Source organism: Etheostoma cragini, chromosome 9, assembly GCF_013103735.1.
Source record: "Etheostoma cragini isolate CJK2018 chromosome 9, CSU_Ecrag_1.0, whole genome shotgun sequence".
NCBI lineage: Eukaryota > Metazoa > Chordata > Actinopteri > Perciformes > Percidae > Etheostoma > Etheostoma cragini.
In genome coordinates, this window is record NC_048415.1 from 5281903 (window position 1) to 5307034 (window position 25132).

Genomic DNA, 25132 nt, shown 5'->3' on the forward strand with positions numbered 1-25132 from the left:
GTGTGTGTGTGTGTGTGTGTGTGTGTGTGTGTGTTTGTCTGTGCGTGTGTGTGTGTCTGTGTCTGTGTGCAATTTTCTTTGTGCTGTTTTTTCTTACTTTGGCATGGTTTTCAGGTGGTTCTCTCTCAGCTCCAGGATCCGTAGTTTGGAGAGTCTGAAAAACAGAAGGCACATGTATAAATTCACTCTTGCAACAACTTTTACTACATCAGTTGTTAATCAAAGGCAAAAAATAGGCCACATTTATCCCCATTTCAAAACTAGAAGCAGTGTTATTTCTTAATCAGTGATAATAATGATGCATCATGATTTACCAATTATGTTTAATTATAAAAAATGGCTTTGCAGATGAACATTACCATAAAAAATGTTTCAATTTAGAGAACTAGTGCAGTGCTTGTTTGGAACGGGACGATTGCTTGGCCTGTGGGATTGCTGCTTGTAGAATTCTTCAAAACCACATAGTACCCCAAAATGACTTCCAGAAGGACCCCAAACCACTTCCTTTTCAACTCCACTGTATAGCCTGCTGCTGACTTACTGATTTACCTGACAGAGAACGTTGCAGATTCAGAATGTAATCACAAAATATCACAATGAATATGTGGAGAAATCAGACATTAGTGTCATGGACTCAAGGTATGAGAGCTAATTAGTACATATATGCGTTAATCAACCACCAGAACTGGACTGTGTGTGTGTGTGTGTGTGTTTGTGTGTGTGTGTGTGTGTGTGTGTGTGTGTGTGTGTGTGTGTGTGTGTGTGTGTAGTGCTACTTTGCACTAGTAGTACTTTGCAGTAGTAGTGGAGGTGTATATCACATTGTGGCTGCCAAAGCTCGGCTGCTTTCTTTGACCCTCTCTGTGTCTGGTCCGGCGCTGTGCTCGCTCAGTGGGACGTGTGAGAGGGGGAGGGGCCGGCAACTACAGCGGCAAGAGCCAATGTGTGCTTCTTTTACTGATGTATATTTTATGATATCGTTTGCATTTAAACTTCAAACTTAGCACTGCATGTACTCGTGAACGTAGCAACGTAGTAAGACACCTGTCAAGTTTGAAATCCATTAGACTAATGGTTCTAGAGATATAGACATAACACACACACACACACACACACACACACACACACACTCACATACGCACAGACAGACAGACGTTCATTCTAATTTATAGATAGATCTCTTTTACTTATGAGCTTCTACATGTTGGACAGCATTTCATTTGAAATTCTTAATGGACAGACCGCTATCAGCTGCCCTAGCTCACAATAATAGAATTTAAAGGGCAGAACAACTTGTTGAAAATTGAGAAATAAGTACCTGGATAAAATGCAAAAAAGTATGGGATAATGGGACCCCATCTCATACTAGGACCCGCAAACGCTCACAACAATGACATGCATTCGTTTACCTGCCAAAGTTAGCCGGCAGATACTCCAGGAAGGCATCGTTTAAGAAGAGCTGGGTCAGATTCAGGAGCTGCGTGAAACCATCTGGGAGTCTGGAAGAGAGAGAAATGGTGAGAGGTTGAAAAAAGAAGAACAAATGCAAAAGAAGAATAAGAAAGTTAAAAAAAAGGGTGTCCTTGAAAAACCTCAATGAATCAAAACATGTTTCCATACAATACAACCCTGTACAGTAGAAACAGCTAATTGAGGTTAGCCTGCTGATGACTCATCTCCTGCACACACACACGCACGCGCCCACACACACGCAAGTAAAACATAATATCTGTCTGCAGTAAGTTTAATGTGTGACTGAGTCCAGTCGTGCTTCATGGACATCACACCACCGAAAGGAAAACAGCACTTACTAGCATTAACATCTGATGCTCAAAAATAAACATCAACACTTTACTGTATCTATTATATCTTTCATTGTCTAGCCATATCTGAGCCATAAAACACATGTGGTTGTATGGTAGAATGGGGGTCTGAGGATCAAACTACAATGAAATATTTAACCTCTCTGTGGTTCTATAAATGCATGACTCTGAAACTCTGTCTGTAAAACTCTGTAAAAGCAGGAAAAAAAAACAACAGTGTTGGTCTCTTGACAGCTAAAACAGCTAAATACATGGCACATGGAACAAAAAATCCATTACAGCGTGTGATGATTCCAGGTCCACTCAAACTGGTTGATACATTTTATCAACAAACAAAACATGGAAAACAGTTTTTTGCACCTTCAATAAAGGCCAAATTGAAAGGGTTTAAAAGGTGCTATTTTTGGTGTAATAGATTCAGTTTTTTAATCTCATCCAAGCAGATAGATTATCCCCTACATGTTTTAGTTTATTAGTTAGTGCATCTCTAACAATCCTTTTGAGCTGTAGCCAAACATTAGGCTGATATTTGCTGCGGTCAAACTAGAGGCTTCAACTAAAATTAATAAGATAAGGTGTGTATTGGTGTCTTACTTGGTTATAGGGTTGACACTGGCCTCCACCACAGACAGGCCTTTACAGCATTTTATATTGTCGGGAAACTCCTGGATACCTGAAAGAGAGAGACACACAAAGAGGGAAGAGGAGATGTGTTAGTTATTTATTTTGTGTGATTTCCTATAAAGAAATGGAGTGACTAGAGTGAGATTTGCAAGTGTTGAGACAGTGTCAAGTTTTGTCATATATTTTGGAGGTGAGATGATTGTGATCATGAGCTTTTTATCTGTGCTACCTTTGTTTCCTTACATGCTCAACTCCATATGTTGTACTGTATATTGAGGACTTGAAATGAACACCCACCAACCCACCAAAAGCAAGTAAAATATAACTTTGGATGGCATGACATTGTAAAGTTAGGCGCCAAATTGCTGGCGATAAAGGAAGCAAAGTGTCGGCCAGCTGCAGAAACAATACGACAAGTCAGTGTTTACAGATTGGTCTGTTTTCCAGCTAGAAGATTTGGACGTTTTGATATGTGTTTGGCTTGGAAACCATGAGCTTTAGTTTGGTCTGAAATGTGCTGGGTACAGAGACACATTTGGAAGTGGATTTTCAGAAGTGCTGGGTAAAATGACGCATTCATTTATTTTTTCTCTTTTACGCAGGTCATGTTTTGAAAGACACTGTCCTACTAATGTAAATGAATAAAAATGTATGCAAAAATGTGATGATGTCCGACATGTTTTATGATGAAGAAAGCAATACGTTTTCAAAAAGCATTAGACATATGACCCACTATGTTAGGCCTCAACTATCCATGTACCATGATGACAATGTGACATGACGTTGCATCCCACTCAGAGAGAGGAGCTACGAAAGGAAGGAAGCGTGGAGCCCGCGCAGGAGCACATCGACTGTCTGTGCCCGCCCTGTGGGGATAGAGATTTTTCTGGATTTGTTGGCATCTGTTGCTGAAGAATGATACGTCTTATGAACTTTCATTTTTTTTAACTTAATCAAGCTTGATGTTTTTAAAGAAGTGGTGGGTACAAAATGAAAGCTAGGTACGCATCCTCACCGTCCCAAACGTCCTCACAAAAATCGACGCCTATGTTGGAAACAAAAGGAACAGGGCAAAGCGAACTAGAGAAACTGAAATGAAGCAGTAAACTAAAGTAAATGTACATCTGCCAGCCACCAACACAAAAACACATATTTTTGAAGAAATATGGTTGCTAAAATGTATTCAGTAGCAATAATAATCTATTTTATTTTCCCAGTAAAAAAATTTACTAAAGAGGAAATTTCTGATTGGCTTTAAAAATCTACTAGCCATGTTGGCTGGTGATTAAAAAAGTTAAGTTATAGCCCTGTGTATATGGGCAGATAGTAATTCATATTGCAGTTGGTAATGCCGAAAAGTTAGCAGTTGACTTTTAGTTTATATTTAATTTCATTTATTCAATTATTTTAGTTTTGTGGTTTGTTCTGGAAGGATTGGTCATCTGTGTTACAGGGAGGACGTTTACCGTTTTTACTGATGTCTAGCTCTTTGAGGTTAACCAAGCTGGCGATGGTGGTGGGCAGGTTGGACAGGTCGTTATCGGGCATGCTCAGCTTCTTCAAGGCCTGGCAGTTGAAGAGTTGCTATGGAAACACAGAGGGGAAACAATTTAAACATTATAGTCTGTTGGCTAAATCACACAGACCTTTAGCAGAAAGGTACAAAAGGACAGAGAGCTGGAGGCATGCACTGCTTAATGTTGTGGAAAAACAGTGCTATTTGAGCTGCTTTTCTATGAATAATGCAGATTTTATCTCCTACATGAAGTGGGCCCTAGGCACAAAACACACACTCGAGTGAAAGCTAAAACATTCAGAGAAATGTGCTCTTAATAGGAAAATACTGCAAAACACATACAAGAGTGAAAGCACATGCATAAAAAGGAACGTGCTTAGAGGACAGAAAGGGTAAACTGTAAATACCAAAGCACACACAACAGGCAAAAGCACAGACAGAAAATCTGTAAATGTGAAAACACATACAAAAAGCCAAAGCACAGAAATGAAGAGTAATTTGTTTAAATCATTTTAACTGAAGGTCTACAACCATCTTTTTCCAGAGCATTCAACTGCTATAATTATCAGAAAAGTATAAACTCAAAAATAAAAATGCTTGGGAAAAAGATAAAAAATCAAGAGCTAACAGTAAACGTGTCTTAAGACAAATTAAGTTAAGAGATAATAATAATTATTTATTATTATATACATTTTTTATGACATTTATAATTCCCATTGGCTAATAAGCAGCAACAATAAGACGGCCAGCAACCCTTCTGGTTAGCCGGGTTATTGTGTTCATGCTAAGGAGTGGCTTGTTCATCAGCAAGCGTTGTGGTAGTAAACAACTAAACACTTTCTAAAATGAGTGAGCTATATGTAGTCTACTTGTGTGTAGCCATTTATTCCAGTAATTGTTTCATAAGAATCACAAGATCAAAAAAAATGATACAGAAATATATTTGAATAATCAGTTTATGACGTATACTGTGTGCATAATCAGCATAAATAAAAAACATGGATTAAATTAATTTCTAACCCATTTTAAGTCATGGATTTTTAATCTATTTCTGTTTAGTTTTTGTGACTACAATGAAAAATCGTACATTCATTCATAACAACCAGAAAGTCTAAATGAACAAACAAAATATGCACAGATGAAAAGACATCACATTGGCATTACATCTCCACTGTTCATAGTTGTAAAGGCAATTTCAGTCCCATTCATCGCAACATTTATCCACCAATATCTAAGACAAAAGGTACAAATTCTGAGAACTTTTCAAAAGATAACCACACTCAGTTACCATATGGTGGATAATCACCTGGTAAAGGGACAGCATTTGGCTCAGGTTTTGTGCCTTCTGAACAGGTGAGGTAGTATGGCACCCCACAGGGTACATGCAGAGGATTTCCAACAGTTGAACTCAATCCATTAGGAAGAATGTCAACAACTTAGTTCAATGGATTATCCAGTGAACTGTTTTTCATTTTCCATGTTTTCTAACCTCATTTTCAAGAGCTGATAATTAAAATATCACTTGGGGGGTGCCAAAACACTTCCAGAGTGTGCTATCTGTTGTACTAAGGCCAGTGTACTGTAAATATGTACAGTAGCACCTTAATCATGCCAAGTGTCACCCAGACTTCACCAACTCTGATTTGATGTGTACCATACTTCACACAAAACACCCAACTATCCTATGATGTGCAATTTCTCTGATATTTTCTTTATAATTCAAACAAACAAATGCTCTCACATTCATTCCTGCAGGCACTTTCCAAGTCCCCTAACTTGCACAGAGAAAGGGAACCTATGCAGGCATTAAACAAATTGAATGATTAACTGCCCAAATTAAACTGCTGCTTTGTGCACAAATTATTTTTAGATCGCCTATTTTGTATATTTTACTAACATGTTGTCAGCCGTACTGTCACTTTTGTTAAAGGAGCACTGGGGCCAAAGATCTGCTGCTCGGTGTCCAACCGGGCCATGCCAGGCTACCATACTTATACATAGACACAATCACTTACCCACACACACTCTCTACTCACTTACCAATCACTCAGGCAGCCTTGACATCTCCTATTCAATCTTGGCACACGCATTTACACATGCACATTGTCAAGGCTTTTTGTCAGTTAAATGCAAGTTTGGCTTGCCACTTACTCATCCCTATTAGGCTGTCTCCATTCATGCCGGTTATATTTAGAAATCCAGTGCAACATCTCTGTCATTTAAACTAGGCCAGGATATCAATACAATGAAACAGCCCTCCTATAAACAGCAACTGTAATTCTCCTTGAAATATTGGAAGGACATTTTGCCTCATTACTGCTCACGTGGAGGTTTTCTGAAAGTCTCGGGTGACCTAGGATGCCTCTTTCCCCCCATGCTCTCACTCGCTGTTGCAACTATGACATAAGAAAAAGCTACAGTATTACAGAGCAAAATATCTCAACAATTATTGAATGGATTGACTTACAATTTTCTACAGGCATGAACCACAGAAGAAGAATCTTATCATAGCTGATCATAGCATTTAAACAGTATTGTTGGCATTCAGTTCAAAACATTTGGTGTGCCTGAGGCTAACAGAGTACAAAGAGGAAAGATGCAATGTACACTGACAACCTGTCTGTCTGAGTCTGAAATGCCATAAATTGGCAAGTGTACAGAAGATGAACCCTTTTTGTTTAGGTACCAGCATGACCTTGGTGCCGTTCTCAGGTTGTTTTTTCCCCCACTGGTTGTAAAGATCAGAGAATAGCAAAGCTTAGTAGCATTGCATAACTGTAAATTCCTTTACATGAACATCACCGGTGCCTCTCACAGCATTAGAATATCCAAATGTGTCAACTTCTGAGGGCGTAACTTTTAACAGTTACAGCCAACAAGTAATAAGTGGAGATTAAGTTAATACAAATCCACTTTGTCAGATACCACAAAGCAATAAAATATGTCACATATACAGTTAATTTATGTAAGAGTTTAAGGTTTAAGTGCAAAAAAAAATCCATATTTGTTGGGCTTTCCACTAATAGGTTAAGAAAGTAAAATTTGAACAAACAGCTTATTTAATTGAAGTGAAGAAGATCAAAAGAAAGTGCAACACATATTACACATATTCAAGGATTGCATAAGAATCAACCGGCCGGCCTTGTTCCAAGTTCAGGAAGACAATAAATGGTTATGAGTTTTGTTTACCATGTTGGGCTTTGGGGTTAGAGGTTAGATACAAGTTCCAGCAGAGAGGGGTTAACATGGTTCAGAGTTACCTTGGGAAGTTCCTCAATCTGGTTGGCGTCGAGGTAGAGCTCCTCCAGAGTTCTCTCGAAGCTGAAGATTTCCTTGGGGACTTGCTGCAGGCTGCAGTGGGAGTAATCCAACACTGAGATCACTTCCTCTTCGCCACGGAAACAACGGCACGGCACCAGCCGGCCAATCAGCTTTCGCTTAGTGGTCATTTCCAGACACTGCACTATGGCGGCAAGAAGAGAAGAGGAAAGAGTTGACGTTAGATTTATTTTAGACAGACTGCTGAACTCATGAACATCAATCAAGTCTTTATTAATTTCATTGTTTTCCTGTGTGGATTATTGTTACATGATTAGGCTAACTTACTAAAAGATAAAAGTTTAGAAAAATATAAAACAAGCATCAAATAAGTTTCTTTAAAGATGCTTATGGAGCCGTCCTTGTCCTTTTCTCAAAAAAATTTCTAAAATAACTTTTTGATTGATTGATAACATTTTGAGCTGTAGTAATGGTGAAATGCTTTTGATGGGTAATGCAATAAATAAAGTGTTAATTCAGGTCTGAGGGTGTAAAAATGACTTTATTTAAAGTATATGACATCAGTGTTAAAGTGACACTTCAGTCAGCCCTTTGAGCTCATCAGTAGAGGCTTATCATACATTATGGGTTACTGCCCTGTCCAAGGGGAACTCAGCCTTTTGGCAATTTTGGCCTGGACCGCAGTCCTTTACCACCCTGCAGAGGATAAGTAAGTAATGACCCCTCCCTCCGCAGATGTTCACAGTATTTTACAATGGCAGACAATATGGGGCTTACAGGAATAACTATTTGGAACAGATATAACTGAATGTGCATTACATATTGCAGATGTACAAATGTCTCATGAGAACAGCCTTCCACAGACATTAAAATCTTTGAGTGAAGATGAATCATTAAAATCATCATTCACCGTTTACTACACTCGTTCTTTTATTCAAAGCACTTTGAATTGCAATGTTGCTGAAATGTGCTATATAAATAAAATTGCCTTGCCTTGACTTGTCTTTTCTTACTGACAAATAAAAAAAAGTTTTAATGCCAACACTTTCAAACTGAAAAAAAAGAAGAATTTTCAGTTATCTTGACTGCCACCTGGATTTCCTGTTAGAGCTGGATGAGCTTAAACCAGCTGTGATGAGCAGAAATGGAGTAAGAGGACAATATGAGCTGATGAGGAGTGAAGCTGAAGAAACAGAGTGGAGTCCAGGGGGGTGGGGGGGAGGTGCGGAGAGCAAAGAGAGGGGGACTAGGAGTCTCAGAGATATGACCTGCAGCTTTATAAACACACACATGTCCAGCACAGTGTGACTATCTGAATTCAGAAGAAAGACAGAGTGATTTTGAACACTGTGAGGACACACTTTATCTGCTTTAGTTAATTGCAAGAGCAGTGAAATCAGTTGAACTGACTAACTGGCGATGCTCTGGGACTGTTTCTCTAAAAGGGTTGGACCATTGAAATCAATACATCTTTATCCACATGGTTAAAGCACGGGTAATGAGGCGAGCTGGGATTTTACTGTTTTCTTCTACAGTATGTGCAAACCCAGCAGTGAGTGCTCTTCATGGAGCTCACTCCTCGGACCACTGGTTCTTTTCCAACCCCTCATGCTTAGAGCTAAAAGGTAACCCAGGGTTTATATAGCTGCTGGAGAATAGGTTGGATTTCATCAATGAGGAATACACATTTCAGTGTAAAAAAATATCTCAAAGCATGTCCTGTGTTTTCCTTCCTTGCTTCTAGTCACAAGACGCAAGGGCTAAAACTATAGTTAGGTACTGTATGTGTAAATGTATTATTTCATGTCAACGTTATTTGTGTTTGAAAATAAAATCCATGTCGAAAGAATTCAGCAAAAAAGATCAGATGCCAAGGTAATAGGTAGAATTTAAGAAAAGTACAAAACTGGTTTGATAAAACTTGCATGCTATGAAAGGAAAAATGTAACCAAGGGCTCTCTTTATGCATTGATCATCTACAGATCTAGGGTGTCATCCCCATAATACCATGAAGGTGAGATTAAAGAATTGAGTATAGTTTGATTTTTATGTCTTGTATTTCTCCCGTCTGGTTACATGATTGTTACAGTAAAAAGAAACAGAGGGGAACTTGTATTAATCACAATATGAAATCAACTAGATAATGTATCATATTGTCCATGTTTCAGAGCGTTACCTCTGTTCTCCACCTGTTGAAATACTGTATGATTAGGTACTGGCTTACAATCATCCTAAGCTAAAACACATGTTGTGACATTTTGCCAATTGAAGATGGTCAAGAATAAAGTATAAAATGTAATATTTTTACAACCTTGGACAACAAGCTGCAACAGCCTCACCATCAATAATTAATGTTTTGCAAACAGTTTTCAGACCTGGAGCAGAATACACATTCACAGGTCAAGACTTCCTAATGTTCTGTGCGAGATCCATTACAACAAAGCAATGGACACTATATATGACACACAACGTTACATAAATATTGCGCCTTCATGTGGGATGAGCCTATATTTTGGGGACTTTTGACCAAAAGTCTATATGACTTCTTTTTTGAGGCATTGTGGGGCTTTATTTGACAGGACAGATGAAGACATGAAAGGGGAGCGAGAGAAGGGAATGACATTCAGCAAAGGGCCCACTTGCATCGAGGAGTAAACCTCTATACACAGTATGGGCGCCTGCTCTACCAATTGAGCTACCCGGGCACCCGTCTATACGGCTTCTGGTCGATGTCAGAACAGTTATAATTCCCTCTCAAATGTTTGGTTTCAGTGCGGCTGTCCAATCAGCAGAGGACACATGTCGGATGACATGCTCCGTCATAGTTTCATAGCAGAAATTGCGTCAGGGATCTTCTCATTGGCTGAGTAAGCAGGCAGTCTGAGTGATAACCTGGCTAACAGCGTCATGACTACCAAAGGTGTGAAATCTGCATTCTCTAGATCAAGCGCTTGACATCCCAGCCAAGAGCCAGATGGCACAGTATAATGCTCTAAAACCCAGCAACACAGACCAGAGCTGTTATGATCTTTTGATAGAACTCTACTACGGATAAAGAGGTTTAAATGGTGTTATATCCTTTTATTTTCTTTCTAATCTATTTGTTTTGTCATGTTTTATGCAAGGCAAGAATTGCCTTGATGCTGAAATGTGCTGTACAAATATGTTTAGCACATTGTGTTTTATTTTGATTTTATCTTGTGGCTTTGCTTAATGTCTTTTTTTTTCTTTAAGTAATCACAGTCATAAAATCTTTTTTTAAACTATTGTTAGGTCCAAAATGACCCCATAAAAAAGCACTGAAAAGTTATGTGGATAATGATTTGGCAAAATAGTATAATATATATATATAATATATAGTATAAATATCAGCATGTCGTCTGGTAAACAACCTGTTTTTTAAAGCTACTGATGCTGCAGCTGTTTGATCATGTCCTCTCAGTCTACTGATCTAACAGCTTAGGCATGCATAGACTGACTAGACTGAAAATAAAGACAGCAGAGAAAAAGAGATCAGAGCTGATGCTACCCATTAGAATTAGACACCAACAGCAGGGACAATGACAAATATTAGGAGCAAACGGGGGGGTTGTTTACGTGGGCAGCGAGAAGTGCTGGCTGTGGGCAGTCACCTTCATGATACAGACACCTCTCCAGAGGCGGATCTTACACAAGAAACCAGGATATTGACAAAGAAGATGCACAATGGAGCGGCTCCGACTCTTTGGATTACATTTCAACAGATTCACATGACACAAATGAAAACAAGATGACACATTTAACACAATATGTCAGCATTCGGGATTTAACAATACACATTCAGCACTTGTTAATTCATGGATATCACGTTTTGTGTGGAAAAAAAATGGACAGAATTTTCCAAATCTTTTGCTTTCTTTGCTTTTCTTTGCTCTTCTAGTGCTCTGGTCGGCCCTGTCTATATGAATGAATGGAGGGGGGACACTGAAGTGTATCGAGTCCTGCTCAGACTCGCAGAGAGCCCAAAAAAAAAAGGTAGGAAGAGAGTCATAGCGAACTGGCAGTGATGGGGTGAAACTAGGAAGTGAGCGTGGTTGGCTGTGTTGGCTCTCGCTGCTGCTATGGAAACAGCATGACAGAGCAGACTGACTCGGCAGAGGCAACGCTACATGTGCATGAGTGCAAGCTCCCAGCACACAAATTGCGCGCACACGCACACAGGATTTAGCTTTGCACAAATCAGTACAATGATTATTGCATTAAAGAAAAAAAAAACACATGAGCAGTGAGATATTTTGCAAGAGCTGCTAACACACACCTGCCCACACACACTACACACACGTAGCCACCCACACTTATGCACGCATTTACACACTAGCAAGCAGAGGTGGGAGAACTATTGAGATTCTTTATTTGAGTAAAAGTAGTAATGACTCAATTACAAGTAAAGTTTGGCACTCAAAATCATAAGCAAGAGTAGAGAAATATTATCAACAAAATACACTTAGAATTCCCATTAGATCCACTCAAATTCTCATTATGTTAAATAGTCCCTGTCACAAATATCAAAAGGATAATTGTAACTGGTGCATTTAGGTGTGAGCGGGATTTTTGCTGTGGTTGGTTTGGGTGGGTGTTTTTGCAGTTTGATCTGCAACTTGGTTAACATAAAGACATTTCTGTCTGTGATTTAGTCTTTTAAGACTTTTTTTGTGGTGCAGTAAGAATTTTCTAAACAGTTTTTAAAGGGGCTGTATTTGAAGGAATGGCATCCTGAGTAGAGAATGAAGTCAAACTTCCTGTGTGTGTGTTATATTCCGAGCTTCTGTGTTCATTGTTTTGATAACCTGTGAATGTTTTTGTGAAATAGGTATTTCACCTGTTAGGGTATCAGTATTTCAATACAACCCCTTTAAAGTAAATTAAGTTGTCAAAATGAGAAACACTTTTGCACTTTTTTATAGTAAAAGTATTTAATTCCAGACCAGAATGACCTAGAATGAGATTTTTGTACACTGAATAATGCATCTAATTTTAGAAGACGGTTTTATGCCTAGTATAAAAAAGATAACCTGCAAAATATGCAAAGTAACTAACAAACTATATAAATGTAGTAAAGTAAAAAGTACATGCCCCTCTTAAGTATAGTAAGTATTAAGTATCATATTTAAGTACCGCAGTACTGGAGTATATACTTGAGTGTGTGCGTGCCTCCTCCAGCAGCTCGAGAGGGTGAATTCCCTAGAGTCCCATGACAGCCATCACTTCACGTGCAGCCTTGCTATCACCATAGTAACCGCTGCCATAGAGACCGTCTCCCAGGAGCTCGGTGTATTTTTACGCTCTCGCTTGCTCTCTCTGTCATAAAACAGAACATGCTGCACTCAGTGGGCGATCGCTCCACATTTGGCGATGCTTTACATAGACTCAAATATATCAGATACGTTAAGAGCACCTTGATAACATCTTTAGAGCAGCTACTCCATGTCTCTTTTTTCTTATTTGTAGGGGTGTGAATGCTGCACTCAGCAGAACTCACCCCATGGCTTCTGCACTCTCTCCCAATTAAACACTTACTAACACGCACATGTGAAACAGACAAACGTAAAATGCCCACACACATATATAAACCAATGACACATGCACACAGTCATTTAGTTTAAGATTACTTTGTGCCAGGGATGGAGAGAGAAAATTGAAGATCCTGTTTCACATACCAATTCACAAGCAAATCCCTGAGCTTTGTAAGTGCGTGCATATGTGCGTGTGTACATGCATGCATGCATGAGTGCGTGCATGCAAGCATGCATGCATGGGAGCCAGTTAACATCTTGTTCTGTCTTTTTCACATTAACTAAATTAGCACTTACTGCAGTTACCCACACCAACACTAGCATACAAATACAAAGTTATTTGTCTTTTGTTCTGAGCATAGCCTGTTAATATTTATAGACTATCGCTCGGAGTCAGGACGTTAAACATTTCAAAGCTTGCTGATTAAAAAGCAAGGCTATTAATAACCGTCAAAAATATGCTATAGGAGTGTTGTTAGGGGTCAGTGCATGCACTGGAAAGACCAGAAAATAACAATTTTGAGGTTTCAAGTACAGGTGTATCTCGAGGGGATTAATGGATATTGATGTTGGAATTTAGGTTTGACATTCTGGATATTTTGTAGCCTCACAATCAATGAAATCTGGGATCTCTTCAAGCCACATGACACATTAACAAGTTATGAGCACATGAAGAAAATGAATAAATATTAAACGTGTAGGTTCTGAGTGCATCTTTGTGCATTCTTAATAACTCTAATTCTAGAATCTATAAAATGAATGTACTTAGGGTCAATTTAACAAATATGTAGCAACACAATAATCCATCCATCACCTGTACCCACCTCTCCTGTTCCTGGTCACACCCTGGACAGTTTGTCCGTCTATTACAGAGATGACATATGGATTGAACCATTCACACTCACATTCACAACTACAGGCAATTGAATTACCAGTTCACCTAATCTACATGTCTTTAGACTAGAGCTGTAACGATTACTTGATTAGTTGATGGACAGAAAATAAATAAGCAATGATTTTGGTAAATGATTCACTGTTTTGGTTAAAAAGAAAGATGAATATGTCAGTTGGTAGAGCAGGCGCCTATATATAGAGGTTTACTCCTCGACACAGCGGGCCCTGGTTCGACTCTGACCTGCGGCCTTTTGCTGCCTGTCATTCCCCCTCTCTCTCCCCTTTCATGTCTTCATCTTTCCTGTCAAAAATAAAGGCCAAAAATGCCCCAGAAATTATCTAAAAAAAAGAAAGATGAATCGATAAAGAAAATAATCAGAACTTTGAACTACAAATTTATGGTAGGATACCATCACGGACACTTGGAGAACATACAAACTCCACACAGAAAAGGAATTTCTCTTCTGTAAGTCCCTTACCTCCAAGATCACGTAAATAAAAATAAACTATGTCACAATAGATTATTGGAGTAAGTGGTTGATTGCTTATTTAAACTGTGTTTGCTGACAAGAAAGCTCATTGATTAGCGAAAAATAGCTGAGGCTTCCCCTGCAATTGCAAGCCAGTGACAATATTGTTTGTTGGACAGGGATATCATGCGAGTGGTTTCACTGTGAACAAAAGCCCTGCCTATTGTTAGTAAATTTGTCAACAGAGTGGACAATGTCAACATGGATATGAGATAACATTGGTGTACATATATACCGAAAAGCACTAAACAATAAAATAGGTTATATGTCAGTGCAAAAGCTATTTCCTTATTGTTAGGACGGGAAACTGACAACTGCGTCAGCCTTAAACTAGCAAAGACACTTGTGTTGGGTTCTGCACTGCGCCGGGTGCAAGATGGGGCCCAAAGTCTTAGGTAGAGACAAGGCATGAATCCTGGTCACACACTGTAGGCCCATCCATCCACCTCCAACCTCTTCTCTTCTCTATCTCTATTAGTATGACAATACATCCACCTTTGCTGCTGAGTCTTTTTAAGTATCTTAACAAAAGACTAATGCTTTCTTTTTCCTGGCAAGGACAAAGTCTGAAGGAACCACCACGCAGTCTTGTTGAATCACGGTTTGGGGCGTTTTCACACTCGCAGCCAGCGCGATCGGTCTGCCACAGTGGCTCCAGGTGGTACGTCTGCCAAACTCAATGACCCTTACATCACTGACACTAAAAATAACAATCGACCGACAGCAACAAAACACAGCTGACGATTCACCTGCACCCGAAATGTGAGAATCAGTTATGCTCTGATGCATGAATGAACAAATAAACAAATGCACCAAATGGGTCAAACATTGTTACCTAAACTGAGCCACATAATGACCTGAAAAATATTTCCCACATTCTCTCTCTATTGGAAAAGTTTCTGACTGCATTCAGAAACACATAAAAACAGACGTCAGACAGGAAGTTAGATAGACAACCAGTGATATATATATATATATATATAGTATGCAATAAAGACAAATAAACAAGCAGCCGGACAGAGAACGGCAGCGTGATAGAGAGTCGTGCTGTCAGAATCAAACGTATCTGGGTTACTGCGAGGATTTTCAGTACAAAGCTATATATGTCAGCTAATAAAGAGTATTTCTGAAATTTGATTAGCTTATCCGTCTCTTATATGGGAGTGTTTGTATTTACTGAACATCTTCGGGTTCCAAAATAAATGTTGACCTTTATTGGGTTAATTGACTGCACAAATACAGACAGGAAACACAGAGATAGAGTTTATGCCTAAACTGAACCTGTGATGCTTATATGGTATCCCTAAGGCTGACAGGACACATGTCACACCTTTTTCTTATTGCTCATTACTGGTAGACTCAGGCAAAAGATGACAAGGGATTGCAAGTAAACAGTTTGAAGGGTCACATGCCAAAAAGATTAAGACTAAACTATGAATTGACTGACTGATTTATTAAAAGAGTTTGTGTATGAAAGGTTGCAGCCCAAATAAAGACAATATTTCAGTGTTATGGATGATTCATGTGTAGTACCTGAACATAGTTGCTGGACACTTCAAATGAAAAATGTCATTATTTAAAAGGGAACTTCCAATTTGTTACAGCTCAGACCATTGTTTACATTTTCTATTAGGAAATTTAACATGGCAACACTGTCAAAAATAAGTCATAATTGGAAGATAATTAAAAAATGAATACAAATTTGTGTATCAGAAGTTAGTTTTTTCCTCTCCCATTAATCATCTCACAACTTCTCACATTTGTATCCAGACCCTTTGTAGGAGCCCGAGCCCTATCACTATAAAAACAACTGTATGTGTTAATGTAAAGTGAAGTCATTGTCAGCAGAAAGTCAACTGGCTGTTCACAAACACTTCCAAACCGACTTTTTGTGTTTCTTTTACTTTTTTAATCCAACACTTCCTCAGTATATGTGAAGCTCACAGAGGAAAGACTTTATTTGAGCCTTTCCTCTCCTTCCGTCATCTCTCTCTCCCCTGTTTCCAGGCCAGTCTTTTCTTTTTTCTCCTCTCTGTTCTTCCAGGGTTGTGCTCATTGGCCCACTTCTGCCTGAGACGCCGCGGCACATCTCCTCTTTCCGTCTTCTCTCTTTTTTCCCTTTCAGACATATCTCTCTTTCTCTCTCTCTCTCTCTCTCTCTCTCTCTCTGCTCTTTCGCCGTCTGTCTCTGTGTTTAACTTTTCTCTTCCTCCATCCCAACCCCTACCAAGACAAACAAAGGGAAGCCATCTTAAATCAAGAGCAGTACTTTTTTTTCCTTTCTATTAGAGCCTCTTGATCTAAATCAATTTTTTTAATTCAGGGAGGTGATTCTTCGTAGAGCTAAACTCATTATTTTGTGTTTGACAACAAAGAAATCTCCAAAGATTGGGTTCTCTGGTCTCATTCGTCATCATGCCAGGAGTAAAAATCATCACTTTACTCGCCATCTTGCAAAACTAAAGTTTGTCTTTTCATGTGCACCAAACTCCTTAATGAAGAACATAACAGACACAATCATATCTTCACTAGCGCTGTTCAGCACCATGAATTAGTGAATCAGTGTTCTGCTGCCTGCAACTTTCAGGGCAAAACTAAAACGTATATCACTATCATAAATTTATATTTATATTTTAAAAATAAATTTAACTTAAACTGATTAGTAGTTTGTTGATTATAAGGTATGTGGAAATAGTGTGACTTCCCAGCTTGCCAGGTAGTTTAGAGGTTGTTTGGATGGTTACTCATGGAGAATATCAACACTAGAGACGACTTTAGACTCTTCTTTAGACATCACACTTTTATTTATTCTATCTTGACCCCTAAGAGGACGGGCATTTGAGATTAGGTATAGCTGTAAGTGTTGTGATGCTGAACATTTTTCAGATAAACATGAAATGAAAAAAACGACATATAATATAAATAACACATGTATGAAAAGTTAGTTTTCTTTTTTTAAATTTAATTATCATTATAAATTTACTAATCCTAGTTTAATTAATAAAATCTGTTCTTCTAATCATCCCAATTTGGACAAACCAACTCTCATACAGTCTCAGAAAATCCTAACCAGAATATCTCTTTTTAAAGATTGGCAAATTACAGCAGAAATACATTAAGACTACATTAAGATTACTAATTTTCTCCAGTACAATCACATTCTATATCTTAAATATTCAGCTAACGTTATATCAACTATGCATTTTTTAGTGCTGGAAATTCAGGCAGCAATTCCCTGGTTGTCGTTACATTTCTAAGTGTAATCAGATGCCGAGACAAATGTTTCAGGTAAAAAGGTTGAAACACCACAACATATTTTAGATGTTTCCCCACTGCCCCAAAATCTTCAGTGTGATACAAAAAAAGGTTATGTGTTAAGCCAAAGCACACTTTCTCCATAGACAGTTACAGAAATGGATCCCGGATCCCGTTGCTCTGGACAGAGACCAGTGAAGGCTATAAGAAGCACTTTTTCCGGTGATGGCTGAGTGTTACTGCTGTGTTACTGAGTGTAAACTGAGTTTGACAATTACAAGTTGTAAGTCTTCTGTTAGCTGTGCCAAGAGCAATCTCAATCATACCCAATCAGCAGAGACGGAGAGCGTAAGTATATGTAAGGAGATAACATAGTCACAGGCTAATTACTGCTAACTAAAATACTAGTTAACACTAATAATTAAACCTAAACAGGTAATGTAAGTCAAAACTGTCTGCGAGCTTATCCTGAACTGTATAGGAATTCCCCCATTGCGCAAAAGTATGTTTATCAGTCTATTTTTACAATGACGCCTGCTACGGAGCCGTAACTTGAGATACAAGGTAATGGAGCCTTTTATACATTGTTGTGTTGCTTTAGGAATAAACAATAGAAAAATTGTCTTCAAACGCTTCAGATTTTAAATTATTTGCTGACAAAGTCACAATGAATGGCAGTCAATCAAATGCTAACGGCAGCTGATGGCTTGTTATCATCATCATGACGCCCTAGGAGCTATACGTTTTGCGGAGAGAGGCTTACTTCCTTATAGATATCACACATACACCCTGTTAAGTATTTCTGTTGATTACAGAAACACAAAGTGTAATAATTGTTGCTTTGAATAATTCCACTCAAACATTGATGAGGTTACATTATCATCATAGGAAAGGGAATTGTGATTACTAAGATGACTCACCTGATAAAGAGATGACGGACACAGAGGCTTTTCAATAGACTCTTGATGTCAATGGGAGTGTATGGGCATGTCTGTGCACTTCTACGTTATTTAGTTATTTAAGGTCACCTTGCCATGCTGCTGTCCCAGCAGCTCGTACAGCTTTCAGAGCCCGAAGGAGAGTAAAGCAGAAAGACACACACACACACTCACACAAACACACACACACACACACACACACACACACACACACACACACACAAACACAGGCTATTACGGTGTCATGTCTTACAGCTTTCCACCTAGAAGCTTTGAACTATTCATGAATCATAACCGGGAGATACTTTTAAAAGTTGTAGGTCCATTTTATTTAATATTTTGAAGACTGAATATGAACCCTCTGTCCTCGAGGTACAACATGCGATATACCAGTTCATGTACAGTGCAGTCTGATCCACGTCGTTTTACAGTTTACTAATGTGGAACTCTACAAACCACAACAAGAGTTCACTAAGTATTGCTATTTTTAGGGGGCCACTTGAGGGCAGTGGAGCAACAAACAACATTGACATATTGCCAGCCGACAAATGCCTATTTTCCAATCTAGCAGACACATAAAACATTAGCATTAAGTTTATTAATCAATCTCTTTTAGCTCTGTTTTGGTCTCCTAGGGGAAACATGGTTCTGCTAAATGTCTATAATATAAATATATACAGTTTATATAACAGCTAGCTAACTTTATCTGTCTGCCATTTGATGCTTGGCTTGTAGCAGTAGCATACAGTGAGTTTTTAAAAAGTTTTTTTCAGCAGGCACAGCTGCCTACTGTGTCTGTAAATGATATTTATGAAATTGATGAGCGAGAACCAAAACAGTAAAGTAATGAGTTGGGATAATAAACTCTATCTGAGAAACTAGATCTGAGCGAACTACCGAGTTGGATGGGGAACTGTTTATGGACCCTTACCTAAACTTAACCTAGTCATGATCACAACTTTAAACCTAAAATCAAAGCTTAACCCTAAAACAAATGAGTAACCTGTGATTTACTTTTAGCCCCCATATGTGTGACTTTAAGTCCCTTTATCTTCCCTTACAATGTGATCAATACTGAGCACATAGCATCCTGATTGCAAAAGAACGGTTCACCTTCACCTGAAAAACTCTCCCTGTACACACTGTGAGACCTGCTGCTATCTGGAACAACCTCTCTATCTTTCTGTCATCCCTCTCTCTCTCTCGCTCTGGCCAGGAGTCAATCTCTCTTTTTTACTGCCAGCTGATAGCTGTGCATGACTGTCTGGATCTCTATTCATGCGTTCGCTCCATCTATCACCTGCTGCTGCCTCTGTCACCCTTTCATCCCCTCCTCCCTTCTTCTACGTTCTTTCTCCGCCTTTTTTTATAAGTGAGAACAGATAATATGCTCTGGCTTTTTTGCCTCTGATTGATGTCTTTCAGTTATGCCCTTGTCCTTACGCAAGCAGGTCAGGTTTATTGTCTTGCTTAAGGTCACTTCAAGACTGACGCACACCGTCCGCTGCAGGAATCAACTCTGTGACTTCTAAGTTACAAAAGTCTTGCCTAACACAAACTCTAACCGCTAGGTTGCTGGGTTTTTGAATGTTTTTCTCACACTGCACGATGGCCCCCATTTGCATAAACACCCTTTAGTAAGTTGTATCCCTTAAGCTTTCCTTAACAGTCTGTGGAAATTGCACTGTGAGCAGTTGCCAGGGTTACAGAGGACTCAATTGCCCAAAATTACCATAAAACTCTAATTAAAAAGCCTGGGCTAAGAGCATCATTTTGACAAGCTTTATGCAGCACTGCTAAACCAGTCCCTCAGGTGAGGAAAATGGACTTGGAAAGGAAATCTTTTCAACACCCACTGCATACCATTTTGTAATTCTGTGGACTGAATGTAAACTTAGTGTGTGTAAGTGTGAGTGTGCAATATGTGTGGTAAAATATGTAATTCTAAAGCTTTTTTTGCATGATTTCGTCAAAGGTTAATGCCTTCATTACATGTAAAAGGACACAAATTCCACAGTTACCAGCTTCAGCATATCAGCAGTACACGCATCAGTTGATGGCCGTAGCACACACTTATGTTGACTATTCCACTGTCTCAGTTTGAAAACACTCCATTTGGATGGTCACCTGGAGGGCTAGATGACCACTACCCCTCACAGAAAATTGTTGCTTTTCTGGAGGACAATTATGGGGGTGTCCTTAGGGGCTTAGGGCCTTAGGATGCTGACCATTGCAACATCTGGACAGTCAGGGATCTTTGTTGCATGTCATCTTTCTTTTCATCTGTCATCCCAAAAAGTTGGGAGCGTGGATTGGTGGCTGGAGAGATGCCAGTTCACCTCCTGGGCACTGCCAGGTGCCCTTGAGCAAGGCACCGTACCCCCCCGACCGCTCAGGGCGCTGGTTCAGCTGGCAGCCGACTCACTCTGACATCTCTCCATGTATAGTGCATGTATAGGTCCTGAGTATGTGTGTGTATTTCAGGCCTGTGTGTGAGTACTAACAAAAGTGTGTACACAGAGTGTAGTGCAGTAATTTCCCCATTGGGGACTAATAAACAAATTATCTTATTATCTTATCTTATCCTCTCTCCGCACATTTTCTGTCATCTCAACCATCACTGTCAAATAAAGCAAACTTGTCTGTAAAAGTCATAGAAAAGAAAGAAAGAAAATAAATAAATAAATAAATAGGACAATGATGTATCTTGACAAGTTGATGTGCGACACATGTCTTGATATTGCGTCACTTTTTGTCCGTTTGACCCCGTCTCTTTGGTGTTCATGTAAGTGTGTAAAAGTGTCCCTAAGATTAAAAATGTCTTTTCCCCAAGTTGTATGTGTCTGTTTGTAGAGACATGACACTAAACAACTTGATTTGGGGTGAACATTATCAACATAGAGTTTTTATCTGATCTCCCATCTAGTGTTGCTTTAATGGCAAAACATACAGCATCATGATCTTTGTGATATGGAAAGGCATTTGAGAACTGGCTTCTCATTTCTGTCCACTACATTGAGTACATGTACATTCACACCTATATTCCACTATTATTCCAACTATGACAGTATTCCAAATTTGACACAGGTCAAGTCAACAGCATATTCGAAACACCGCACTATACGATTACAACATGTGGGATATTCAGGTATTATTTGGGTTTTAGAGGCATTCTTTGGACATGTATACAGCGCATTCAGAATTTGCGTCTTTTATAGTCTATTATAGACTTGGATATCAACAGGTCTTTGGATATACACATTGCTATGCTGACATTTTCAAGAAGCTGGTAGAAGAGAGGGAGGCTGTGTTTGCATGGTCCAACAAGTCCACCACTGCACTATGGCGTCAAGAAAAACTTAAAAAGTTAGATGTAAACGGGAATATTAATGAAAGATTTACTTTCATTAGCCATATAAACAGCTTAGTAAATATATCATCTTTTTTTTAATACGGGCAAAAAACTGAATATTATGTGCATGTAAATATAGTCACTGATGCTAATAGATATATGGGCTGGGCTAACCTAACTAGCATTGTTAAGCTAATAAATTACACATATGTGTCTGGGTGGAACTACAAAATATTCTGCAAATGACAAGATGTAAAGTTAACAGTAATTCAAATGTTAATATGGCACACTACCCTTCACACCTCTAGTATGTAAAAACCACTGATTCAATTGAAGGGCATTCACAGCTACACCACCTGTCTGATTCAGATGGATGCTGGGAAGTTGGAGAGGTGATACATCATCATCAACATCTCCATTGGAATCATCAGAATAATCTTTTCAGAACCAGTCCCCAGCAGTGGTTATCAGTACCAACAGACCTCAGATACCTTCCCTGTCTGGACAGAGATAGAGACAGTAGGAGAAGAGTCAGAGTGAGGAGGCAGCTCCATGACAACACACTGGTGTTAAGCCCACTAGTCACGACACAAAGGAGCTCTGGAAACGGTTGTTAACACGATGCCATTGCCTCGGCGACGTGGGCATAACAAGCCAAATTCAGGCCAGTCAGTCAAGGGTGAGAAACTTCACTCCTACATACCTGGGCACCGTCGCACTTCACTGTCACGATTCAAATCACTTTGAAAGGAATAAAAATCATGTATTGTTCTAGTAGAATCCATTTCACGCTGATCAGAAAAGTATTGTTGTTTCTGCTGGAACATTTAACTTTAACTCTGAATCTTGACACTTGAGTTGCAAAAATTCTTCTACGTCATTGCCACAAATGCAGTCTTTACTTGCTATGTGCTATGCTACTTGCTATGTGTCACTTCCCTACCCCTCTATCTCTATCTGTTTCTCTGTCTTCCTCTCTCTAATGGTTTACACTTATCTGTTATTATCTGGGCTTCAGACTTCTAAACCAATTGAGGATTTATAATATGCCAGTAATGGATAACATGCAAGCTGTGTCATCTTAAGCACAGTTTGTTCCTTTGTTTTGAGGATATGAACAGGCTGAGGTTGTGTTCAGATAGATTTAGTGATACAACCTAAAATGATTGTTATTATAATAAACTTCCAGAGTCTTACAATTCTGTCTCATAGTATTAGTACACTCCAGTGCAGTGTTTTGGCATCTGATAAGCCTTCAAGCATGATGCTTATGTGGACAATATATTTCAGATTTAAGCTCCCATTCTGTTCAAGATATCATGCATCCTCACACATCCATCCATATGGTTGTATGTGCATACATAATCCATGTCTATGCCACTCTCTATACCATCCCATTCTGTGCCACTGTACAAAATATGCTTTTGCACTAGGATTTCAAAAAACAACTTCACTACATGTGCATGTCTCTGCTAATATAAAAATATTCCCAACCTGGAGGTCAAGACCAATCAAATGGGTCACAAGATTAATCTAAGGCATTGTAAAATGATTACTGAAATCTGAAAAAAAGAAAAAAATATTGTTCTGCGTATTCTTTTTCCTGTTAAATGCAGGATAGTTTTACATATTCAGGTCAACAAAAAGACCAGAAAATGTAAAACCAGTCAGTGGTTATTGCTCAATTTTCTCTGGTCCACAAACCAAAAAGGTTGGTAACCACTGTTCTATTCTATGTTTGCTTGCCAAAATAAAGATATGCATTATTGTAAAGGAAGTTTAATGTTCAAATTGGTCAGATCACTTACTGAAAACTATCAGAATCTACTGCGCGGTAGGTGCACATGTGAACAGGCACAGTTGAATTGCTGATAATCCCTGCAGACTGCATGTTTAAGGCAGCAGAGTAGGCTCCCATGTTGCAGCTGCCATACAGTACAGGCAGTCCAGTAGACAGCTTTAGAGCCCATATGACCTGTGGGAGCTGGCCTATACTGATATATACTGCATGCTACAGAGAGAGAGACAGAGAGAGAGAGAGTCAACAAGAAGAAACAAAGACCGCAAGAAATAGTGGAGAGAAAGAGAAAGTCAATGATGCATTAAGCAAACACTCACACACACACACAGATGAGTAAAGTGAGCGAATGAAAAGATTTAAAAAAGGAGGAACAGCAGTGTTGTGACTAGAAAATTCATAGTCAGCAATCAATCCAGTCTTTCTTTCCCTCTCTCTCTCTCCCTGTCACACACGCACACACACGCACATGCACGCACACACACACATGCACAGGTCTGAGGTCTCACGTGTTGTGGAGTGATCTATTAACATTCTCTACACATCAGTGACTACAGTAACCCGGGGGACTTCGCGCTCAAATGTAAAGAAAAAAAACTGTGAAACTAAATTACTGCACCTCATCTCATGCAAGAGATGAACTCATGAATGGAAGAAAATCATTGAATGGAGCATAATACAAATACGGTTTACTGAGAGAAATTAAGGCTAGTTCTGGTCGTGCCTCACTTATTCATGACTTTACAGTATGCTTGCTATATTAGTGTTTGTAATATCTCCGTAATAAATGAATGGTTGTAAAGAGCTCTACTGGACATTTGCTGATGTTTTACTCTTACAAACAAAGCCAAAGTCCATTGTGTGGTACCAAGAAATTAAAATGCCATGTATCATCATAAAGCATTATCTCTGATATTAAAATCAAAACCCTTTCGACATTAAAACACAATAACAGAACCTTTTTCCAGCAGACACTGTCACTTGTCAAAAGCACAGGTGGGACTTACAACTAAATGAATGGCTCTGTTCCATTATTACTGTTATTAATCACACTGGAGTGTTTCCTGTTATGATAAGACACATTGTATGCTAGGAAAAGGGTCTATTACTGCAGTTTTGATTGAAGCATTTCTTCTTTGTTTTAGGGAAAATTAAGTGGTTTTAAAGGGTTTATTGGAATGCTGACTCTCCTTGCTGTCAAAGCATTCATTACTGACTGCAACTAAAGAAAAGGCAGGATATACAGTAACTTCCTTCCTCTGAGCCGTAATTTACAGCCATGCTCTATATAGAAAATTAAAATCACTCTTGTTGAATGCATTAAAGGACATGTCTGGTGATATTCTGTGTATTTTTTTTATAGTCAACAAATCCCATTAAGGTTTTTTTTGTGTATCCAAAGGCTCATATATCTTATTCCTCTGTCCCATAGATCTTTTTGTCCAAAAACTATTGCAAACACAACAGTGAGCCACATGGTTGCACTGGGCGACATTCTTCTTATTTATAACACACACACACACACACACACACACACACACACACATACACACACACACATACACACACAC

At 38.9% G+C, this 25132-nt stretch overlaps 1 protein-coding gene across 12 annotated transcripts in view; it reads right to left on the reverse strand.

Annotated features, from left to right (window-relative positions):
• lrrc7 (leucine rich repeat containing 7) overlaps nt 1-25132 on the reverse strand; it is a 108582-nt gene that overhangs the window by 34659 nt on the left and 48791 nt on the right. For all 12 annotated transcript variants that reach the window (XM_034881537.1, XM_034881535.1, XM_034881538.1 and 9 more), the window contains 5 exons: nt 7224-7426; nt 3914-4031; nt 2418-2496; nt 1410-1499; nt 98-154 (listed from right to left, as the gene is read on the reverse strand). In XM_034881537.1, the coding sequence (XP_034737428.1) occupies nt 98-154; nt 1410-1499; nt 2418-2496; nt 3914-4031; nt 7224-7412 (533 nt within the window). In that variant the 5' untranslated portion in view covers nt 7413-7426. The remainder of the gene's footprint in view (nt 1-97; nt 155-1409; nt 1500-2417; nt 2497-3913; nt 4032-7223; nt 7427-25132) is intronic.